General features: G+C 41.1%; 1 protein-coding gene across 1 annotated transcript in view; it reads right to left on the reverse strand.

Moving 5' to 3' along the window:
* The window catches only part of slc12a5a (solute carrier family 12 member 5a), a 43,483-nt gene extending 20,345 nt beyond the window's left edge, over nt 1-23,138 (reverse strand). Inside the window, exons 1-4 of the mRNA XM_071519809.1 lie at nt 23,054-23,138; nt 21,851-21,951; nt 21,032-21,169; nt 7,697-7,843 (exon numbers count right to left, since the gene is read on the reverse strand). Coding sequence (XP_071375910.1) covers nt 7,697-7,843; nt 21,032-21,169; nt 21,851-21,951; nt 23,054-23,138 — 471 coding nt within the window. The remainder of the gene's footprint in view (nt 1-7,696; nt 7,844-21,031; nt 21,170-21,850; nt 21,952-23,053) is intronic.
* Nucleotides 23,139-23,792: the final 654 nt, after the last annotated feature.

Genomic DNA, 23,792 nt, shown 5'->3' on the forward strand with positions numbered 1-23,792 from the left:
TCTCAGCAGCAGCAACAACAGCGGTTTGTTTGAATAAACAGAAGAAGAACTGGGTAGTTAGCATGAGCAGTGATAGCCACCATGCTGACCAGGCAGAGAAAAATACCTTGCCTACAGAAACTCAGACTTCATTGACAGAAAATCCTAGTAAAGGTGTCACTATACTGGACACAGTGTATGACTGACAAGTGATTTCTGGGAAGTGCAGTGCAACAAACAGCAAAAAACAAACAAAAAAAACTCTGATCTCACAGATTACTTTTTGCTTTCCTAATTGCGAAGTGCATTGCTTTGAAAAGTCCTATACCATTAAAGTGTATAATAATAATAATAGTTTAAAATAATTTGACAATATTATTATTCATAAAAAATGTTATTATTCATTCATAAAAAAATGTATTATACAGCAGCCATTTTTTTTCACTGGATTTCCCAGAGATCACATCACAATCGAACAGCGTGGCGATGACAAACATCAATATTATCATGTTTTATTATTACAAGGTTATTATTATCATCATCATGAAGTACAGTATATTAGGACCGCAAGACAGAAATACAATGGAAGAAAGGCTGGTGACTCACAGCGACAGGACGAAATGCCAGTAACGGCCAGCTGTTGTTGTGTCTGTCTCTATGAAGACTGTAATGTGGTTAGTGTCACCTGCGGGCCCGGCGGACCCACTATCAGAGTGAAGAGTGAGTGGGACTGGGCTCTATTCCTCGCTCTAATCTGGTCATAATGAGGCCACAAGCCCTTCTCCCACCGCAGCAGATAAGACAGTAATTGTTTAAGTGTTTTATCTGATGTGGGCAGCAGCCATGCAGAGGTAGTTTAAGGCACACTGAGTCACCGCACATCTGTATGGGGAAGCCACCACTGGAGAGAGTCCATTGTCTTGTGATTTATACTGACTGGTATAGTCAAATAGGATAATAATAATAAATAATATGCATTAGGAGTGATGGATGAGTCTGGTTTAAGTATATTTCAGTCATCATATGGCAAACAACCACCAATATGGAAATAAAGCAATCATATTTCGACGAAAGTGTTAATTTATCCTTCACTCCCTTAAAAAGACCTTATCACAAAACATACATCAGTTTAATACTACATACAATGTCTATAGTATATGTATATAGGCAAGGCAAGGCAAACTTTATTTAAATAGCACATTTCATACACAAGGCAAAATTATAAAACAGAAAAAATAGAAAAAAATACAGAAAATGACATTAAAAAGAAAGAAAGAAAGAAAGATAAAAAAGGTAAAACATAAATAAAAGAAAGAAATAATAATACAAATGATAACACCTGTTACATCTAAATACAGATGATTTAGCAGAAGGCCACAGAGAAAAGGAAAGTTTTGAGCAAACTTTTAGAAGAGGCGACAGTGGGAAATACAATTAATTCATCTCATACAGATTTCTGTCATCCTAAAATACTAGGTGAACTCTATTCTGCAAATAAAAAGGTGGGTAAACTGAGATTAGATGGGTTTATCCTCCACTACACCCCTGTATTTAATAAGTATTTATCAGAATTTCAATGTTGTGTAATGTTTACAAGTCGGACACATAGTTTACGAACCGACTGGCTCCAGTGTGACAGCATACAGTAACAACCACGACCTCAAAACTCTCCATTTCATCGCTGGTGAGAAACCGCTTCAGTCTGTAGATGAATTAGATAGTTTCCAGCCTCTGGTCGCTGCGTGATCCTGCCTGTCGTCTTGTTTTGAGCGGAGTGCCAGAAGTGACACACGGCTAGGAGACGAGATTTTCTGTGTCACCCCGTTTGGTCACTTTACCTAACCGTGTGCTAGTTTTATTTCACATGACCCTCTGGGCGTCACTGTGGACAGTAACATTAACAAACGTCATGAATCAGCTGCAGTGGATCTCTCCGTCCCTCCTGTGAGCTTTGCATGGAGCTCAAAATGTCATGCTTTCATCACGGCTAAAACCCTAAATGCGTCAGAATGCTGCATATGCTTTCAAAATCAGCTGATCCAATATCTGAATTTAAGATTGCCATCTTTTTTTTACCCCTGTTTTTTGTTTCTTGGTCGGCCGGTTGATGAGAGCCAGCCATTGGCCATAGCCCAACTAACCGATGACCTCATGTCTGAATCAGCACCTGATTGGAGGACTGGCACAGAAGGGAAACAGTGTCCTGCTATAGTAGGTAGCATGTGCAGCATCCTTTTTTCCCACTGACCCAGAGCCTGTGGCCTGTTTTATCGTCCCACTTTCAGCGAGTGCAGGTAACCTCAAACTGGAATGGAGAGTTTGTGCGATAGAGTCCAGACTCTGGCAGGCTAACAGCATCTCTCTCTCCGTGAAGCCTGAATTCAACGCCGTCTCCGAATGCCCGTACCTCCAAACCCACATTTCCACACACGCCCTCTGGCCTCCCTGCATGCCAGTAAAAGACCTCAGATTATGCCGCCTCGCCATCTGTCTAGTCCATATGAGGCACAACAGCAGACAGCTTACAGATCAGACAAAAGAGACTCTCTCTTTCCAAGGCAGTCGGAACGCTAGCGAGGCCTGAATAATTGCTAAGCCAGCAATTGGGTAGCGATTATGACTGAGCCTGAGGAATTATGCTCCAACCTACAATATTTTATATTTGGCTAAAAAGCTCATTTTCAGCGAGATGATACACCCCCAGACTCTGACTGCAAAGGACACTTTAGGTTTGTTTCTTCCCAAAGCTACAGTCAAACTCTGCGTCGGCCTTTGGTCGACCTCGGAGCTGAGCAGAAATTGGTTTTGACAGGAATGGAGTTTTTTCTCCCTGCCCCGAGAGCATGCTTCATTAGCAGGCTTCATTACATAAACGCACAACGGTTTTGTCAAATGCAACTTCATCAATTCACATACAATGATGCGGTATAAGTCTATTCTGAGTGTGCTGTTTATCATTCTAAATCCCTGTGGACTCTATATTGTAGGAGGCAAAAGTGTCAGATGAAGGGGATGGAGGTGATCTTTACTTTCAGACAATGTGAAAATACATCGGGGATAGAGACTGAACAGTGGAGGAGGAGATGCAGTTTGAATGAGAGAGAGGTGGCAAAGCAGGGCAAGAAAACGGATGATAGATGAAGAGAGAGAAAGGCAGAGACAGTGAAAGAGAGAGGATATAATGAGATCGTAAAAGGGAAAGAGGATGGAGAAATTGAGAAAGCGACAGAGATGAGGAAAAAATGAGGGAGATGAAGGGGCGGAAAGCATCTTTAGCATTTAAATGAGTCACGGCAGAGGGCAGACCACCCGTCCCCTCGCAGCGTTTGGATTCAAGACCTGGAAGTAATGAGGAAGGCCAAACAACAGATGACTTTCCATCTAGAATATTAAACCTCATTTTAGCTTGGTGACAAGCCTGCATTCATTATCTGGGCTAAAAATACACACACACACACACACACACACACACACACACACACAGAGCGCATGTTTCACTGTTTGAATATGCCAGCTTGGAGCTTAACGCAGAGTTACAGAGCATGCTCTCTCTACAGTATAGTATACTGACTTAAAATGGTTGGTTGTTTGTATAATTTCATGTTTAACGGCATAATGCATCAGACTTGTGCCACATGGAAGCACAATTCTTCATATAATAATGATTCTCAGAATGTACGAGGGTAGAGCGGCTCGTTAATGTTCTGTCAAAATGTTCCATCAGGGAAAAATAACGGTTGTGGAGAACGGCTACAAATGTGTGGTGCTATGATTGAGCATCCCATGAATACTACTCCGTCAATGATAATCTATGCATGAGCATAGCTTGCGCAGATGTGAATAAAACATGGGCTAATGCTTACACTGTATATTATCTAGCACTATGCGTGATTCCTTGCCTCTTGTAGTCCTGTGGATTCCACTAAGGTAGGGATGACTTCTTCTCAAGTCTCACACATGCATGCACACACACACACACACACACACACACACACACACACACACACACACATATATACACACTCCCTGCGGTGTGGTGGTGGCAAACCCTGGAGGGCTGGGTGGTTATGTGTTATGTAAGAAGCTCAGGAGGAGAGAGGAGGGGGTTTCTCACACACCGATCACACTCAAGCCTATCGCCCCAGGGCTCTGCAATGAGCTCACTGTGACTGATAGGAAATGTGTGTGTACGTGTGTGTGTGTGTGTGTGTGTGAGTGAGAGAGCGAGAGAGAGAGAGAGACAGAGAGAGAGAGAGGAGGAGGAGAGAGAATACAAATATCCAAGATTTTAAACATTCACCAGTGTAGGCATGTAAGGAAATTTTCACTGTATGTATGTATGTGTATGCGTGTGTGTGTGTGTTTGTGTGTGTGTGTGTATGCATGTGTGTGTCTGTGTGTGTGCGCGCTGATTCTGAACCACCTTTGATCTCAGAGGCTTTTTTTTTCTCGTACCATTCTACTTGGTAGCTTCTTTTTTTTTTTTACACTGTACAATTTATGACAGTCATTTCAGCTTAAAGCTGGGTGCAATATTTTTTCTTAAGCTTGCATCGAATATTTTCTCTTTTAGAAAATGAATATGCCAATGATTAACTTGGAGTAGAATTAGAGCGCTTTCATTCATCAAGATATAGATGGAGAGTTGTTCCAAAATGAGATATTCACCCATTGAAAATTGTCACATTTTAATGCATTTAAAACAAATCATTGCACTTTTAAAAGAACAATTGGAAACTTAAGTCCTTGAATAATAATAGCAATTTTAAATATTGGATCATCTATATTTTAGAGATATTGAATGATAAACTTAAGTGGATGATTTTTTTTTTTTTTTTACAAAATGGACATACAGTATTCATAGATTATATTCCATTTATAGTCATCCATTTCCAAAATGGGTATACTGCCACATATAATGGTTTTATTTTGGAAAAGAACTCTTAATGTGGTAGCTTCATGTCCTTGGGGAGAATAAAAAAATAAAAAACATTCAGTCTTCCCTTACATGGTCAGTATCCTTTTTCAAAGCCCTCTATACACTGTCACCGAGAAACATGATTGGGAAGCATATTGCCTGTGTGTCTGTGCAGCCAAGTTTGCTACGGTTAGGATTTGAGGGGGTTGTTCTATAAATAAACTCTCTGCTAGAGGAGAATCTAGGCTGCACAAACACACACACACACATGCAAACATACATGCCTGCCCCGATGCATAACACAAACCACAAAGAAGACATACAGGCAAACGGCACAAAAACCTGAGAGCTCATGACAGCAGAGTCTGAATTAAATAAGGTAGCATACGCCGATATGGCCCAAACAATCACATCCAGGCTTCATTGAACTACCTGCTGAAAAGCTAAATTCAAATTTAATGAGTCTCTTAATGCATGAGAGAAAGCTTCGCCGCTGACATACGGTGCGTTGACGTGTTTTCAATAGAATGGCGTCTACAGGGAAATGTAAGTGCCCCTCCTTTCTACTGAGCAGATAGCATGTTAGGCAACTGGAAGGAGAGGCACAGTGTATGTTCCCTGACAATCAGACACATCAGACAAGTCAAACACAATCACACTGTAACAGCCACTCAGATCCTTGACACCGGTGCTGAGAGGGTGGGGCGGGGTGGAGGGGGGGTGGGGGGTCTCGGTCCTGTGGGGCAGTGTCTGTTGTGTTTTGGCTGCGACAGCGTGTCAGTCCAACACCTAAGTCACCATGACACAGAACTACACCTCCTTGGCATCGCCACTAATGTGAAGACAGGAGTGTCACAGTGTGCCATCATCATTTAATTGTGTTCATTTTTATAGACGGAATGCGTCGTGTCTGTACAGAACAACTGGAGCAGTGGGAGAGGGAATATCATTATCACCTATTTAATGAGAAAATAAAAAACATATTATATCTCACAGGCAATAAAACTCCATATACAGCTTGTGAAAGAGGCTCAGATTTGGAGTAACTGAACTACTGAATTTATGTAGGTAAAGATATTATTGCTTTTGGGGAGTTGCACTTACAAGCCTGAATGGACAACAGAACTTATTCCCACATCAGGAAGAACATTTTTGATCTTAACGTCATACTCAAGGTGGGAAACTGTGTACCAAGATGCACATCATACAAACATCGGGCATGTATCATTTAACAGATTCCCCACTGAAAAACATTAGAAATTAATGGGACTCAAGAATTCAGAGATATAGGTTCACATTTTAATTTATAGATACTTACCAGAGTCTAACCTAGGTAGCTAGCTAACTAACTAGCTAGTAAATTATCTAACTTCTCTGCTAAATTCAAGTAGTTGTTGTTTCCGAGATTGCTAGCTAATTTGATTATTGTTAGGCTATCCGAAGTCCTCGTGTTGAAGTAATGCTACTTTTATCAAAATGGTTGCCATGGGAATACAGTCAACAATGATTCATCTCTACTGATTTTCTGTTATCAGTAAATACAACAAAATAGGTATTGACCCATTAAGCTAAATGTTTCACCAGCATTGCTCATTTAAGAAATCAGATCAAATCTTAGGGCTTGAAAATAAACTATAACAACATACTGAAGTCAAGTGACAAAGTGCCATTTTGGTTATTACTTACTTATTACTTTGGATAATTAGCAATGTGAGGTTCAATGTAAAATCTTGCTAATGTAACAAAGAAATATTAAAAGATATTAAATCCTGCAGGCAGTGAATGTCCCTGTAAAGCTATTAGTCTAGGCATTCCATTAACATAATAACATAAAGAAAGAAAGTAGTGCTTCGCAAACAAAATTTGCATGATCCTCTTTATGCGATCTTTGATCTTCATCTAAGCGCACAAGTAAGTCCTACGCACGTGTAAATGGCCGTACCTGCTGGAGCAGCATGATTAAGACTGACTCACTGATTTTGATGCTTTGATGGAATGACAGGGTAGAAATTATGTGCACTTCAATCACAACTGAAACGTAATTTGGATTTTGTTTCTTAGCTCAGAGGGATCTCTGAGACACACACACAGACACAGACACACACGCACACACACACACACGCACACACACGCATTTCACCACAGCGTATGAAAGGCTGGTGTGGTGATTAAAGGTGCAATAAGTTTTTTCTGTAGTACAAAATGACCATAATAGTGTATATCTGTGGGAACTTGGTTGTTGATCAATACCACTGACTCAAAGATTACTAAGCTTATGTTTTGGAATTAAAACTTCCTGCCTATTGTAATTTAGAGACACAACCAATCTTCTCCCCCCTACCTACTTGCATTTCCAACTGCCCAAAGATAGAGGATGGTGCTATGAGTGAGTGACCAGCATCATGAGACATTTCAGCTACGAAGGCTAAAAAAACCTTGTTCTCAAGCCCAAAAAAACTAATGACAAAGCAGTATTGTTATTATAGTGTCTTACATCATGATATATTACCTCTTGACTAGACATTTCTGTTGGATCTCTACTCTAATTAGCTAGCTTACTCTTCTCTTTTGTCAAAATGTGACAATGCCAGGCCACCGTAAACTGCACCGAAGAACTGCTGATGTAATTCCTCAGTCACCGATAGAGATAGATAAACATTTATTACTTAATGCCCCTTTAAATGTGTGAACTTCAGGCTGCAGGATGAACCAGGCCTACCTGCTGCCCCCCAGTATGCTTCAACACAAGGGATACGATTAGGTAAAAGAGGGGTTTAGTAACTGTTTGGGGGCACTCACTGTGGTACAGCACATGAAGACGATGACGAAGGTGCCGATGACGCCTCCAATGCCCACCAGCCAGGTCATCCTGAGGAAGAGGATCACGCCGAAGATGTTCTGGATGCACGGCAGGTAGACGCCCATCAGAGTACCGAGCTGGGGGGCCTGGATGAGAGGAAGAGAGAGAGAGAGAAAGAGAGAGAGAGAGACAGAGAGAGAGAGAAGGAAAGGGAAATAGTCACACACTTTAAATAGAATATTTCATTTTGATAATAGTAATTAGTTATTGTTCAGTTACTGTGACAATTCACACTAACTGCCCTTCCAAAACGGTTTGAAGATTCATGGAACAATAGCTCTTTATTTATTCTTGAATCAAAGAGTCCTGTGAAGAGACGAGGCGGCCAGATGGAGAGATGCGGTCTTGTGTTCTGTCTTAAAGTAATAATCCTCCAGTTTCTATTTTTTTTTTTTTATTTGGCAGCGTCTCTGGTGCCAAGCGCTTATTGCTGTATTTCTGCACCGCACTTCCCAGAGATCACTTGGCAATCAAACAGTGTGTCCATCACTGTGACGAAGTTTGAGTTTCTGCAGGTGGCGTCTGTTCAGCCATGGTGGCTATCGCTGCTCATGCCAACTACTGAGTTCTTCTTCTATTTATTAAAAAAAACAAAAAAACGCTGCTGCTATTGCCAGAGATGTGACACATACCACTTTCACTTTCATGAACTGTCGATAGGTGGAATCACTACTGTGTTACATCAATCGGTGAAAGAGAGCAGCAAAATGGACGTTTATTTATAAATATGAAGATGCGGCAGATTATTTCTTTAAAGGGCCTGTCTGTAATTGCAATATTGTGTCCACTGTTGAAATACTGCTGCCACTTTGTTTACTTATTTTGATGTATTGAAGACATTTGTTTTCCAGGATGGCATTAATTGAGGGTTGTTGCTTTTTCTTCTATTGTTGTAGCTTAACGTGTGTGCAGAGGCTGTGATGGTTTCTTACATTTGCAGTATTTTTAAATACAACAGACTTGTATTTTGCATCTACACGTCAAACTACCCAAAATTTAGATGGTTAAATAAATCCCTGATTGTATCTTTTTTAATTACACACTCACATATATGTATACATATATATTTATATATGTATTTTAATGTAAAGGTTTCCCACATTGCTTGTATCCTATGTTGATTCTCAGAACAATAATTACATTGAGTCTGGGAAACAGTGAAAACTTTAAAATCAGGAGGCAGCCGGGGGACCAAACTCCTCCATCCTTTCTTTTTAATTTGTTTTCTTTACTGTGTGCTGTCTTTGCAGTGGATTTGTTCATAGTTGGTTTCCCTGCGAAGCTGTCTCTGGTGTGGATCGGTAGACAAAGAGCTGCTCTGTATGTCCTTATATCCGTTTCAAGGCCGTTCCATTGAAAGCAATTACTGACACTTGCAGACTGAAGATGCATTTTGTTGCACTCCAGATTGATTAATGGGAGGTTTCTCTTCCTGAAGGTTTTTTGGGATGTTCTTTGTGTGCATTTGTGTGTTTGTGTGTCTGTCCGTATGCGTGCATGCGCTTGTGTGTGTGTGTGTGAGAGTGCGTGTGTACCGACATGACGGTGTGTATTAAAGTTGAAGGACACATCAGTTGACCCTGCGCATAATAGAGACGTATTCATCGCCTGGCCAAGGACAGCTTGGCCAATAAAGGGTAATTGTGCCGATATTCAGCCGTGATCCATTTTACCAAGTGAGAGAGCGGACCTTAGCTGTCACATCATTACATCACAGAAAACACTCTGGAGAAAACTTTACTGCTGCATCTTTATGCTTGAAAACAAGGCTGATCGGAGCCTGGAAAATTTGCTCAGACAGGGTGTAACTGAATTATAATGTTTATGTAGGTGAAGATATTATTACATTTGAGGACTGGTCTAAAATAGGTGTATATTCCACAGATAAGAAGAAATCGAAAGTTGGATGATAATGATTCATCTCACTTGAGCAATTTCAGCAAAACAGGCATTAGAAACTCTTATCACATTGCACACACTCGTCGACCTTATTGAATCACCGCTGCTTATTGGAGTTGTTTATTGGATCGATTACCTTTGCCTAATCTTTTTAGGGTGAAATCATCTATACTGTTGAACTGTTGGGTGATGAATTTTGAGTTGTTTTGACTTGTGTCTAAAAATGGACATACAGGATTTTGGAACGAGACCCAACAGGCTGCAGATAGGCATCGATGATGGTCACTATCAAATGTCTTCAGCAGTGGTTATTACATCCGCTGTAACAGGATGGATGCTGTACAGGACTGAGTACTAAAAGAACAGTCATGCGCCGTGAAGTGAGAGCAGATGCTGATTTCATAAACCAGACTTTTAATCAAATCATCCTGACAAGTGGCTGACATCAAATGAATAATATTGTGTCTGAGAAATTCAAGAGTCTGATGCAATATGATTTGGTTGGAAAGCCTTGCCTTCCAATATTAATAATGTTTGCAGAGAGGGGTAGAGAGAGAGAGAGAGAGAGAGAGAGAGAGAGAGAGAGAGAGAGAGAGAGAGAGAACAAGTCCAAACAGGTCTCACAAACATAATTATATTCTAATTTCCTTTGGATAAACAACAGGCCAAGAGCTCACACACAGAGCTTTAATTAGCAAGTTTATCACTTCGCAAATCCCTGGGTCTACTGCGAAGACCACTAAGTGGCTTATTAGCATGTCATAACATGTCACATCATTGCAGCATATATATCATATCACATTTTGTCATGTCAATCTCATGTCATCATGTCATGTAATATCATATAATGTATTATATACTATCACATCACTTCACATTGTAGCACCATGATGTCACATTACATAACACATGGCAACAGATGTCATGAGTCAACACAACATGACATGACATGATCTGACACAACATGACATGACAACACATGTCAATACTTGGTTATTTATTCTACTGACAATTGATCATGAACATTTATTTCTCACCATCTATGTTGTGATGATAAATAAGAATGGATCAGGCCCCATACCTAATTTTCAAATAGAAAATTAAATATTTTCATTGTATGTTTCTACTCTCTGGCTGTCGGCTTGACTCCATGCACACTGCACTTTATCTCTGCATTAGTAAGCTCATTCCAACATCTAAACTACATTTCTAATGTCTACCACACTGCTGTATTGTACATGTAATATTCTATGTATGCTATATTTAGTTGTTGTTGTTTGTTTTATGTAGCATTGAATACCAGCTGTATTTTCTGTCCAAGTGATCTTGGCCTATGGACATTGCACTTACTTTCTCTTACATTTTCTATACTGATGGTACAGTACTGTTTTCTGGTTGTTGTTTTTTTATGGCGCTCTGGTTTTGTTCTGTGTGTGTGTGTGGGTGTGTGAACAGTTTGTCCCCCCCCTAGAGTTGAAATGTAACCTACAACCTTGCCTCTTCTACAACTCAATCTCCACAGTAGGGAATTTTTCAACCTTCAGCCTTGTTGTGCCTTAATCAAAGATCAAAACAAGCGCTCCACAGGTTGCCTATGGGAGCAGAAGAGAACAAACCTCGTCCATCTCTGTCACCTCTCCCACTATATGATAATGATTTGCACAGTTTGCCTGTTGTCTAAGCTATGCAAATCAGATCGTGACTCATTGTGGTTGTGCCCTTCAGTGTGGGGCAGAGAGGATTTTTCATCATCTGCTTGTCAAGGGTCTCAATAAAGTTTAGTATGGATACTCAAACCCTAAATGGGCTCCTGTATGAAATATGTGTCACCTTGTAAGAATGGAAAACAGTTCCAGGCAGAATTTGGCTTTCCTAATTAACTTGGTATTATTAAAGTGATATTTCAATTTGTTGGGATATTTTTGCAGTTTTTGCACACATGCTTCCATGTGAAACAGCAGGGTGGGCTAGTGGTTAGACAGACTGTCCAGTAACTGAAACATCTCAGGTTTAATTCCTGCAGTGTCCATCAACAGCTGTGTTCCTGTCGTTTTGTCCTTGAGCAAGTCTGCTCACTCCCAAACAGCAGAGACCCCAAACCTGTGTAGCCACTAGCGCTGAAAGGATTAGTCGATTAATCAAAACAACAGAAAATTAATCAATTATAATTTTGATAATCGATTAATTGTTTTTGTAAAATACCAAACATTTGCTGGTTATAGCTTCCGAAATAGTAAGATTTACTTGCTTTTCTCCGTTTCATATCATTATCAACTGAATATTTTAGTGTTTTTTTGGCTGCTAGTCAGACTAAGTAAGAAATTTTAAGACGTCACTCTGGGCTCTGGTAACTTGTGATGGGCATTTGTGATTATTTTTGACATTTTGTAGACTAAATGATTAATTGATTAATCGACAAAATAATCAGTAGATTAATCAATAATGAAAATAATTGTTAGTTGCAGCCACCATTGGCATCCAGGGTTTCTTTCAGTCTTTCAGTCTCCATTCACTTGCAGTTATTTTGAAAACCTACTGCAGTCTAAAAATCAGAACCTAACACAAAAACTATCATGTGTGTTAAAAATGAAAATGCTCGACCAAAGTGATGTATCGCTTTAAGTCTGCCTATCTGAAATACACTACTTCAGTCATAAAGAGAAGTAGCGATTAGATAAGTGACATTCAGGATGGTTAGTTTACGTCCTTTATAATCGGAGCAGCAAATGCAAGGAAGAAAGTGAGACAGATCTGAATCTATGTTTGAATTATTACAACATATTTGGAACATTAATAACTTGTTGAGCTGTAAAAAAAAAAAAAAAATACTGCATGCATGATTTCATTAAGATGAAAGCCAGAGAGTGCAGTAGTGGATTTCAATCATCACTGCTTATGAAAATTGACCAAACAAGACACGTCATCTACAAGGGGTCAACTTTCCACCCCTATATTTCATCCCTTTCATCGCTCTCCCACCCAGTAGCAATGCTGTAATTAAGAACACTGAGTTTCCATTAACTTCTATAGGAGTGGCAGGTCCTTGAGGGACTTGGTGTGTAATGTACATTAGCAGTCAGGTGTTGCAGGCAGAAAGGTACCCCTGCCATCAGCACTTTGGTGTTACACCCAAAACTGCTGCTGTTGCAGAAAGTGGAAGCTGGCACTGGGGTCAGATTGTAATAACAGGTACCTTATTAGACGCAACACCTCCGTGCATTTACATAACATACAATAGCAGACATAACACCTTGAAGAGGAGGCTTTGTAATGAAAAGTCCTTTCAAGGTGGGCGCTTCTGATTAAAAATGATTTCTAAAACTTCAATGACTTCTGGAGACTTTGAAGTTGAAAGGAAGAGTATATAAATGTTATAGCCTCTTTTATTAGGGCACAGTCCTTTGCAGTTTCCACTTCAAAATAGATCAAGAGAGAGAAAGATTTGTCTGAAAAATTGTTGCAACCTCCATCCCAACTTCCCAGGCTGTTGATTTTTATCAAAAAATAGATAAGAAAAGAAAGTATACCTCTGTAAAATCAAATGGCATATTAGGTCAGGCTGTAGAATCCAAATAAAGATAACATCTTGGCAGAATAGTTTGTCACAAAACCTGAGACAGTTCTGGAAATAAATTAAATGACTGATTAAAATAACTGATGGTTTTCATCCAGATCTGTAGACTCAGCGGAAGACAGGTTGAAAAGCATAGAGCAACTGAAAATAATGATTACAGATTACACTAATCTACCCTAAAAGGTGTGTAAATGCTATTCAGTATTACAACAAAAGGTGTTTATGCCCCACAACATCCGTGAGTAGCACTCCTCAGGAGAGCAACGAACCAAAGTGTGCAATAACCCTCTTTAGACTGCAAAATGACATTTTCCCTGCCTGCTGCCCCACACAATGGAGAATGACAATCGAGCAGGCCTTGTGTGTCAGCTCGCTGTACGAGTGTCTGCAGTAGCTCACAGCTGAGTGATAAATTATAATCCAGATTCAACAATAGGCGGGTTTTGAAAACCAGAATTTGTATGCTAAAAACCCTGGTTGTTACATAAGATGTACAGACGTAGATAACAGAGGTTGAGTGCTTACAGGATTGTCGAAGGCTGAGTCTGAGAGCGCACTTGTAAATGACAAAACGCCTCGCGGGATTTGGTACCAGCCATCGAAACGCAAAATCTGGATACTCCTAATGAGTTTAGATTGAGAAATAGCCAGAAACAGATGGAATGCTTGTGCATGTATTGAATCAATGACCCTGTGGGAGATAGGCTCGATGTTTATTGAAAGCGCCACTTTTCTATTCTCATTCAATTGGCGTTTCATTTGTTCATTTGTGGACTGGGATTGCAGTCACCACCAGCCTCTGCTCTGACAGACACAGAATGAGGGGGAGGTAGAGAGAGGTAGAGAGAGGGAGAGAGAGAGGGAGAGAGAGAGAGAGGTAGAGAGCGAGAGAAAGAGAGAGCGAGAGAGAGAGAGAGGGGTAGAGAGAGAGAGAGAGAGAGACCCTGCGTAATGGGCTGGGAGCCAGCGGTGTGATGATTTCCCCAGAGAACGGGCCACCGTGAGCAAAGGGAACACACTGACTGCTGCACAGCCACAGGTAGGCCAGCATGGCACCACTGAGGTAGGGAGGAACAGCTGCCCAACGGCCCCCTGGGAAGTGTAGTCAACCCACCGAGTGGATGGCTCAGGTGTGCTCGACGCACAACAGGACCCTTCAATACAGCTGCCATAGGACCTACAACACAGATTCACGGCCTCCTGCTGCCCTACCACTTACCACTAGCTTCTCACCAGACTAGACCAGACCACACTCCATAAGCCTCTCTCTCTCTCTCTCTCTCTCTCTCTCTCTCTCTCTCAATCCATCAGGAGCACTTTGTTCACATGATCCACTCAGCTCTGAAGCCCACTGCACTCTTCTCCTTTCAAGCAATATCCAAGCACCATGTCATTGGACATAAAATCTCCTGAAGCCACTCTTAAAACTCCTTCCTTCCCTTCTTCATTCCTCAACCTTTCCTTCATTCCGTTCTTAATTACTCCCTCGACAACTATTTTTTCCCCCATTTCATCTATTCTATTGCACTTTTGCACATATATTCGTTTGCATATATTTCTCATTATTTCCCTTACATCCTCTTTACCCCCCTCCCCCTTCTTCTTATTTCCATCCTCCTACGGACAGCTCCTGAACTTGCTGAGAACAGCAAAGGTAGCAATTTCTCTCTAATATATAGAGAGTTTTGAGGGGAGAAGAGTAAAAAAAGGGAGGGTGGAAGCTAGTTCATACCCTTGGCTAGCTGCAGGGAAAAGAAAATGAAAGAGAAAGAGGGCAGAGGAGTAGGGGAGGAATGTGGGGGGACTACATACATTTGACTAGAGTTGCAGGAGAGAGAAAAGGAAACGTCCAGGCCCTGAGGCTTTGGGACACACTGCCAACCTGCTTAGGCTGACAAAACCAGTGTCATCTTTTAAATCACTTCTTAGAAGAATTTTTTATGCTTGCCAGCAGGGCAAGCATCTACATCTAAATCCCTCTGGATCTGCTGAAGTCGCTAAGTGACTGTGGGATTTTTTATTAAGTGCATGTTGAACTGGGCATGTCTGAAATGCCTGCCTAACCTTTATAGGCCAGCTGACAGCGCTCATGTAAGATCATGTAAGACGCAATACTGTGTGACAAGCACTGTTTTAAAATCATTCAAAACTATCGCTTAACACATAAAACTAACCGGCTTTACAACCTTGCCAATGTACGAAACTCACTGTAGGCCTACACTGGCCCCCATCCCATAAAAGCTTAATGGATTACCACTGTAATTACAATCAATGCTTACAATGAATAACTCATCTAGACAAATGTTTGACACATGTAATGATACATGTGTATATGACATGTATATGATATGGTATGTAAAGCCCTTTGAGACATGCTTGTGATAAAGGGCTATATATATATATATGAACTTGACTACATCAAAGTAATACATTACTTTCTTCATCATGAAAGCCTTAATGATTTAGAAAAACATAAAGAAAATAGAATTCTATGTTATTCAAAACAATAACAAACTACTCTAAAGTGTTACAATCTCATCAAATATGCTCACCTTATATAGACAATCAGCTATTAAAATTATTTATTTATACTGAAGATTGACCCACACAACACTTTATTTTCACTTTATTTTTACTTTATTGACACACTTTTAATTAAACCTATCTACAATAATCACTACATTTCAGCTGCATCATAATAAATTAGATTATCAATACGTTCCGTGGTTCTCTATGGCCAACCTATTGATCTTGTCACTCAGTAGCCTGCTGTTATCTAAGACTGTAAACAAATGACTTGTAACATCTTTCTACTCCAAACCCTTCCTTATCTTAGTAAGTGGTGTTACTAAAAGATTAGAGGTGTTGTCTTTATCCATGACTGTCACAGAAAAAAACACTTGTTACCTTATTTGTCAAGACGCTCACAGCTGCCAAGCATGTAACAGGCGCCAAGCTAGTTTTCACTTACTTGCATGCAGGCTTTTATTTAATTTGTTTTACTTTATTTTATTCTTGTTGTATTTGCCTATTTTTCTTTTCCAACCCTGCTTTTGTAATTCAAACCAGAAATGTTTATTGTTTATGCTCTTGGCTTTCATTTATTATCATTTAAATATATGTAAAGTGCTTTGTAACTTTGTTTCAAAAAGTGCTCTGCAAATAAAGCTTATTATTTTTTACTTTAATATAATGAACGGAACAGTGGAGAGGAGAGGAGAGGAGGAGCGGAGAGGAGACAAAAGGAGAGATGAGAGGGGAGGAGAAGAGAGGAGACAAAAGGAGAGGAGAAAAGACAAAAGGAGAGGGGAGGAGAAGAGAGGAGAGGAGAGGAGAGGAGAGGAGAAAAAAGGAGAGGAGAAGAGAGAGGTGGAGAGGAGAGGAGAGGAGAAGAGAGGAGAGGAGAGGAGACAAAAGGAGAGGAGAGGAGAGAGGTGGAGAGGAGAGGAGAGGAGAGGAGTCCAGGCCTGAAGTTTTATTACTATGGAGGCAGAGACAGAGGAGTGAGGCGGAGGAGAGGACTAACAACAGAGGGGGAGGTGGACTGGGAGCTTGTAATGCCATCTCCACGCTCCGGTGGCCAAACAGGAGCTGATAGGGCAAATGTGTTTCTGCTCAGGTGTGCTGAATTATTAAATAGACAGAGAGAGGAGAGGCCAGTGAACATCAGCCTCCCTGGCCGGCTGTGGATTAACCAGTCACTCAGCGGTCAACACATTGTGTGTGTGTGTGTGTGTGTGTGTGTGTGTGTGTGTATCCATCAGTTATCTGCAGCCAAATGTGTCCTCTGTGGCGCTGAAGGCTCACCACCTCAAAATAGCCAGTACATGTGTTACTAGAATATTCTAGGATAAAAGACTCCACAAAGCCTGATGCGTTACCACCGGTTGTGAAAATCTCGTTTTAGCTCCACTCTCAAATTCTAGGCTAAAAGTCTCCCTATCCACCGATGCACACGATCTGATGTACAGTAGCGCTATTAAATTCGGGTGAGCAGAGCGACTGGCTTTGGATATTAGGGGAATGAGAGTGAGTGTGTCACTGGGGTGATGAAGTCAAAAATCTATTTAGGTCCACTACCAAATTCTAGGCTAAAAGTCTCCACTAGGCCTGCTAGCCTGTTGTCTTAGCTAAGTGGGCAATATGTGAGCTGTGAAATCTCCATTTAGCTCCACTATGAACACTGTCAAGCGCACACGCCGCTGTAATATATAACATGAATTGACATTAATCAGGATACAACCTCCAGGAGGCTGCTGCTGAGAATACTGATTTGATGCACCGTTCTAATGAGAACGGGAGGAAGCGAGGGAGCAAGGAGGGGAGGGGGGGGGGAGGAAGTGAGGGGGAGGGATCATAAAACACCTGGAAGGGAAACGACATTACAGCGGGGGGGAACATTACACTGTAAAAATAAGGGGGTGGAAAGTGTACTGAATAATTTTCCTCAAGAAAAAAGTGCCACTGCTTCAGTTAAATCCGAGTAATTCTGGGCAAGAGCGCTCATCTAGAAAACTAATAGAAAAAAAAAATAAAAAAAAGTAATTCACTACTCAAGAGCAGAAAAGTGTGCATTGTCCTGTATTGTGTTTTGTTTGGTCATTGCACAAATCATTATGTGACACACACTATATATTGCATTGGATTTTTTTGGGGGGGGAAAGAACATAAAAAGCTACTGCAAACTGCTCCGTCATTTTCTGGCTGACCAAAGTTAGCGCTTTGGTCGGCCATCAGTTTTCTCGTGGTGTCATTTACCGAGCCGCTATGAAAGGCCTCTCATGGGGAAAATCAGAGAGGAGAAAATCGCCTGCAGATTAGCTCTGACTGGTTTCCATCTTAACCTGGGCGACCTCCAGACTGCTCCCTCATGTCTCACGCCACCGAAATCTCTAATCTTGGCTTTCACACTGCGACAAAGAAAGCCTGCTCCTTCGCTCACACACACACACACACACTCAAGGGACCGATGATGAAGGAGAAGGAACGGCGAGGGAGAGGGAGAGGGAGAGGGAGGAGAGCGAGAAATAGAGAGAGAGACAGATATGGCGGGGGAGAGAGAGAGAGAGAGAGAGAGAGAGAGAGAGGGATCATTGTCGGAGCGATAAAACGCCACAGGCTGCCTTAATGAAAAGCCTCTCGTGGCGATGGAGAGATTGCCTGTGGAATGGGCTGCTGATTGGAGAAGCAGCAGCTTGGTGTAGCGTGCAGACTAATTAAAGTATTGAAGGGGTCGGGGTGACACGGGGAAGATTAGACCTGCTCCCAGGGTTAGCAGCACTGCGGAGAGCCAGGCAGATACGCTTTACATCGGGGACAGCGGGGGAACGCTGGGATCATCTGGGAATACAACACCAGCAAACATTTTGACAGTGAAGAGACGCTGAGACGACGGGCCGCACCAGTGTTCATATAGCGGCAAAATGACATCCGTTAGCTGTCCATAGCTGCTGCCTGCCTCGTTTCGTGAAAGCAGGACAGAAATATCTCTCTCATGTCAGTTCAAAACAGTTTCCAAAGCTGTTTAATTATGGATTTTTACAGTGCAGTAACATCCTATTGTGAAATTTGATGTTCATTTGGGTTGATGTTGAACGTGCATGTCATGTAAACCAAAGGGGTTGGACTTGGCCACCTCCTTTCCACCTGCCAAATGCTTCCTTCGAGCCATTTATAGGTTCTATTCTATTCTATTCTATTCTATTCTACTGTATTCTATTGTATTCTGTTCTCTTTTGTTATGTTATGTTCTGTTCTGTTCTGATATGGTATGGTATGGTATGGTATGTTAGAATTTTAATTTATAATAATTTATAAATTATTTTTATGCTTTCATTCATGCCTTTTTTATCACTCTGTTCTCTGTAAGAGAAAGGCATACGGGTAGTAATCAAACGCCAGTGTCATTTGTACCTATAATGATTATCTCCACTGCCAGTTTAGAAATGGCTTCACACTCAGGATATACTGTATATTCACAGGACCCATCTGGATTCATACTTGAAACATACAGTATATCAGATGGTACACCGGCATCCAAGGTTGTCAGTATTTTGCATTAGTGTTAGAAAGGAGAGGGAACGGAGAACCTGACTGACTAAAAGTGGAAGACATATATGAGGAGCAAAGAAAATATGGGGGTGGAAAAAAATGTCAGGCCTCCTCTGATTGGAGAGCCAGGGAGACAGACTTGGTCAAAGGTCAGACAAAAGCTGTCAGCTGTCACAGCTCCAACAGCCACTCTGTCAAAACAGTGTTTTACTTTGTATCGTCTGAGTTTGCAGAGTTATTGAGAGAGTTTTTATTTTTAAAAGTCAATGTGAAATATGTTAATATGTGAATCAATCAATTTTCCCGAAGTTTGTCACTCTATTTATTGCTTCTTTGTAATTTTTGCATTGCTTCTTAAATTATTTGCATTATCATCTCTTCTCATTTCACCTTTACTATGCTGCATTTTATTATGCTGCTAACACCCCAATTCCCCACAGGATTTATAATGTATCTGCCTGTCTGTCTATCAAATGCTGTGAAAAAGCCTGAAAAGTATTCTCTCTCCTGCTGGCATCCAACTGCAGAAACTATCAGGGGATTCTGTGGAAGGTACTCATTAGTGAGTGGCATTTAAGATGCAATCCAGTAACATGAACGGGAGATTTGTAATATAAACAGAAAAAGTATGATTGATTGGTGGAGTTTTGCTAGCTCTCCAGTGACAACAAAACAAGCCAAAACTGAACATTTATTAAGTATCCATGACATAATCTAATATAAAGTACATATATAACATAACAGCTATTCCTTGGCAACGTGAATAACAACCTTTCCCAGGTGAACAAGCTGTCCAGGATACACAATATGCAATATTACAACAACAAAAGTAAATCCACCGCACACTGCGTCACACTGAGCCAGTCTGAGTTAGGAGTTAGACTGGTGAAACAGATCCTTTTTTATCAAAGATAATTCATGTATAACTGCTTTTATGAAGAATAACCTTCCATTGCCAGAAATCAACCTAATGTATTTTGTGCGTGTGGACAGCTAAAACTATAATTTATGATGTGATCACCATTTATATTGTGGCCAGTAATGTCATCTCTTACCTTAAGTTGTATTAAATTGGTACTGCAGAGACATTAAAACTCTTCTGGCAAGCAGCAGCATAAATAGCCGATAGCAGTGTGTGTACTGTATGCTGTTTTTAGTCAAACTTGAAGTAAACTGCGAGGCATCATACGCACATTTAAGCATATTTTAAGTGTTTACACATTCTTCTTAGAATATAAACACTTCAAAAGACATGCATTACAATGAAATATGGCATGCATCGTAATTTACTATGAATTTACAATGTTATGAGCTTGTTCTTACGTATACAAGGATGCCAGAAAGCATTTAGCCTCTTAGCGCTTTTGTGTTCACTGCAGCATATTATGTTGTGCTCTGATTAAAATAATTATAATGCACTTGTAATGTGCATTTACTGTGCTTATGATGGCATTTAATGCCTAATAAGGACTATCTCAAGGACAGCTTTACCTTGTTCATTTATCCATTGGTTGTCCATGCTATACCAAAAAAATAAAAAATAAAATAAAAAATATCACTGACCCAACTGTATGAGGAGTGTAATCTAAACACACAGAGTTGGGGAGGTTTAATCTGTTACAAATGACTGATTTCCTGTTTAAAATCCCCATCAGTCATGTAATCTACTGCACTATAATTTGAATATAATTTGAATGCTATTTCCACCATATAAAACCATGCTGATATACTTATTTATTTTATGTAATACCTTGACAGGTTTCTTGCGTGATGACTCAGCCTCGTTGTTCTCGGCCTCCTCGTGCTCCTTGCTGCCTTGGGGCAGGTTGGAGTAGTTGGCCAGGCTGCTGAGCAGAGACGATACCATGGGGCTGGTGTCCATCTCCTCCTGCACACATACAAACACACACACACACACAGGAAGACTGGAGTCAGTACCTTCACTATGTTTTTAAAGGCATTTTCTGCAGGGGAAAATGGGGAGGGAAAAGAGTCGAGAGACTCCAAAGGCTGTGAGCCGAACCCGAGTACAAGTATGCATTTTAACCCGCTGTACTTGATAACATTGAGTGTATTTAGTGTGTGTGAGTGTTGCCTTGGATTACAGCATGTATTTAACTTTATTGGGTAGTGTGCTACATCCTTGTAGAACTTCCCATCCATCTGGAACAAAAACCACAAGAATATGCACTTTACAGATTGGAACTTTTTTTTGTTTGTTTTTTGTTTCAACTGGAAGGCCCTTTGAGAACACAATGTAAATACCTTTGCTCTGGGCTAAGGTAAATGGCTTCGTTGAAGCCCTTTCCTGTAGTAGTTTGAGATTTGCTTGTATTAACCTGAGGTTCCCACTTGCCCTTCACACAGTAATTACCCTCATTAATCGATGTCAGAGCCCCTATTCAATCACTGAATTGTGAGAGTGTGTGCATCTGTGTGTGAGAGCGTTTGTGTGAAATAGTCCTGCTTCTTACTATCAGCAACATTTGCACAATCATGACTGTGTGTGTGTGTGTGTGTGTATATGTGCACTGTATTACTGTAATGTACTGTATAATTATTACTGTACCTCAAACAAGGCCATGTTCTTGCCGTCATACTGCTGGCTCTTCTCTGCGGCAGCATCACTGCTGTTGATGAAGGGACTGCTCTCCTTGGGGTTATTGTCACCTGGAAGAAACAAACACACACCTCCAAGGTCAGACTGGAAGAAATAAAGTATAGCATGAAAGCACAGTAGCAGTGAGCGTAATGCACAAGCCAGAGAAGAGGATTTTCATGTGTGGGATAACGGCAACTCCCAAGAACAAACTGCAACCTTTTTAATGAATGGTGGTCCTTTATTTTTTGTTTAATCAAAGAAAAACAAGCTTGACACACTGACAGATGGCTCAAACACGAGGATGTCTGCAAGGAAAGTAAGTGACGTTTGCAGTCAGAAATGCAGAGATACAGAACTACAACTAATGGTGTGTGCATTCACAATATGTGCAGTGCTATACGTCCCATATGTCAAAGGAACAAAGGCAAACTGGAACTTCCCATTCAGCAAATGACTGTGACAAGTTTGAACAATACTGTAACACAGAGGAATATATAACAGTGTTCACATGCTCCAACACTCAGCAGCTTTTTGCCCTCAAAACACAGAGTGGTAGAAAAAGTGTGATGTTATTTAGGTGACAGCCTGCTGTAGGCTTCAAGACTCCATCGAAAAACATCTGTCCACAAGTTTGCAGTTCCTGGTGCAAGGCAAATCTTCAAAACAAACAATATCAATATAGTGTATGTGGGCCAGCTCCCATAAGACTCTAGGCAGACTCATTGATTTGGCGTTGTTTCTAATTCCATATTATCTTTCAAGCCAATGGCAATGGCTATTGACAAACTCGATTGATTTTCATTTTGGGTTTAAAATTTTCAAAAAACATCAGATGTAGATCTATTTTGCACATAAAAGTGTTGAAACCCAGTGTGAATAGCCCACTTATATCACTCATGTGCATCACTCCGGTTCCTCCAAATCAACTTCTCTGTGATTCTTTTTTTGCATCTCACTGCTGACAGACATAACCTGTCTAAGTAGATCTAGTGCTTGACCTCTTTCCTGGCCAGACACTGTGGTCTAGAAAAGTGAAATTAGAACCAGAATCAGTACATTAAAGGTACGGAAATGTTGTGTTGGTGGCGACAGCAACACACTGTAAGCTGTCTTGTTTGTGCCTTGCCTCCACCCCCCCCCAAGCATTCCTTCAGGGAGACAGCAGATTGCTCTCCCTCTGGCCCTTGGTCTTGTCTTGGACTGAACACTGCGAGACCAAGTTATTTATAGCCAGGGTGCCGCAGCCATGTGCCATGACGCTAGGGCATCGCTAACCGCCTGCCCCTCTGCACATACTACAGACACAAGAGAGATAGGGGGGAACTGAGAAAGCGAAATTGGGTGTGTGCATTCAGGGCACGAAATGAGCACAGAAGGAGAAAGAGGGAGAGAGAGCGGAGGTTAATACAAAGAGAAAGAAGGCAAGAGAATGAGGGTGCAGATGAGAAGATGGAGACAGGCACAGATAGATGGGGCAAGAGCAAATAGTGACAGGGAGAGAGATATGGGTGCAGACAGGCAAAGATGAGGCGGCCAGACTTGAAATGGGAACCGGAGGGGTGGGGGGGGGGGGAGGGGAGGAGCAGAGGGGAGGGGGGGGGGCACACTTATGTCTCTGGCTGCAAAATGTAAAAGCTTCTGCTGCACTTAAGGTTCAGCTCACTTTGACCAGCCAGGTTAAAACATACACCCTGGTTAAAAGGGAGGCCAGGGCACCACACAGAGAGCTTCCAGAACATGCGGCTTGTTTATTTATTTATTTATTTTTCTTTTACTATTTTTACCCTTTCAGACCAAGCAGGGATGATCCATAATGTGTCACTACGATAGAAGAGTGCTACACGCTTCGCTGGAGGCTAATACCAGACTTGTTTTACACCGCAGCGTTGAGATAAACATCTGCGAACAC

The sequence above is a fragment of the Centroberyx affinis genome, unplaced genomic scaffold, assembly GCF_046629955.1.
Source record: "Centroberyx affinis isolate AG114_WGS23_722 - 3 ecotype Tasmania unplaced genomic scaffold, CSIRO-AGI_Caff_v1 ptg000061l_1, whole genome shotgun sequence".
NCBI classification, from domain to species: Eukaryota; Metazoa; Chordata; class Actinopteri; order Beryciformes; family Berycidae; genus Centroberyx; species Centroberyx affinis.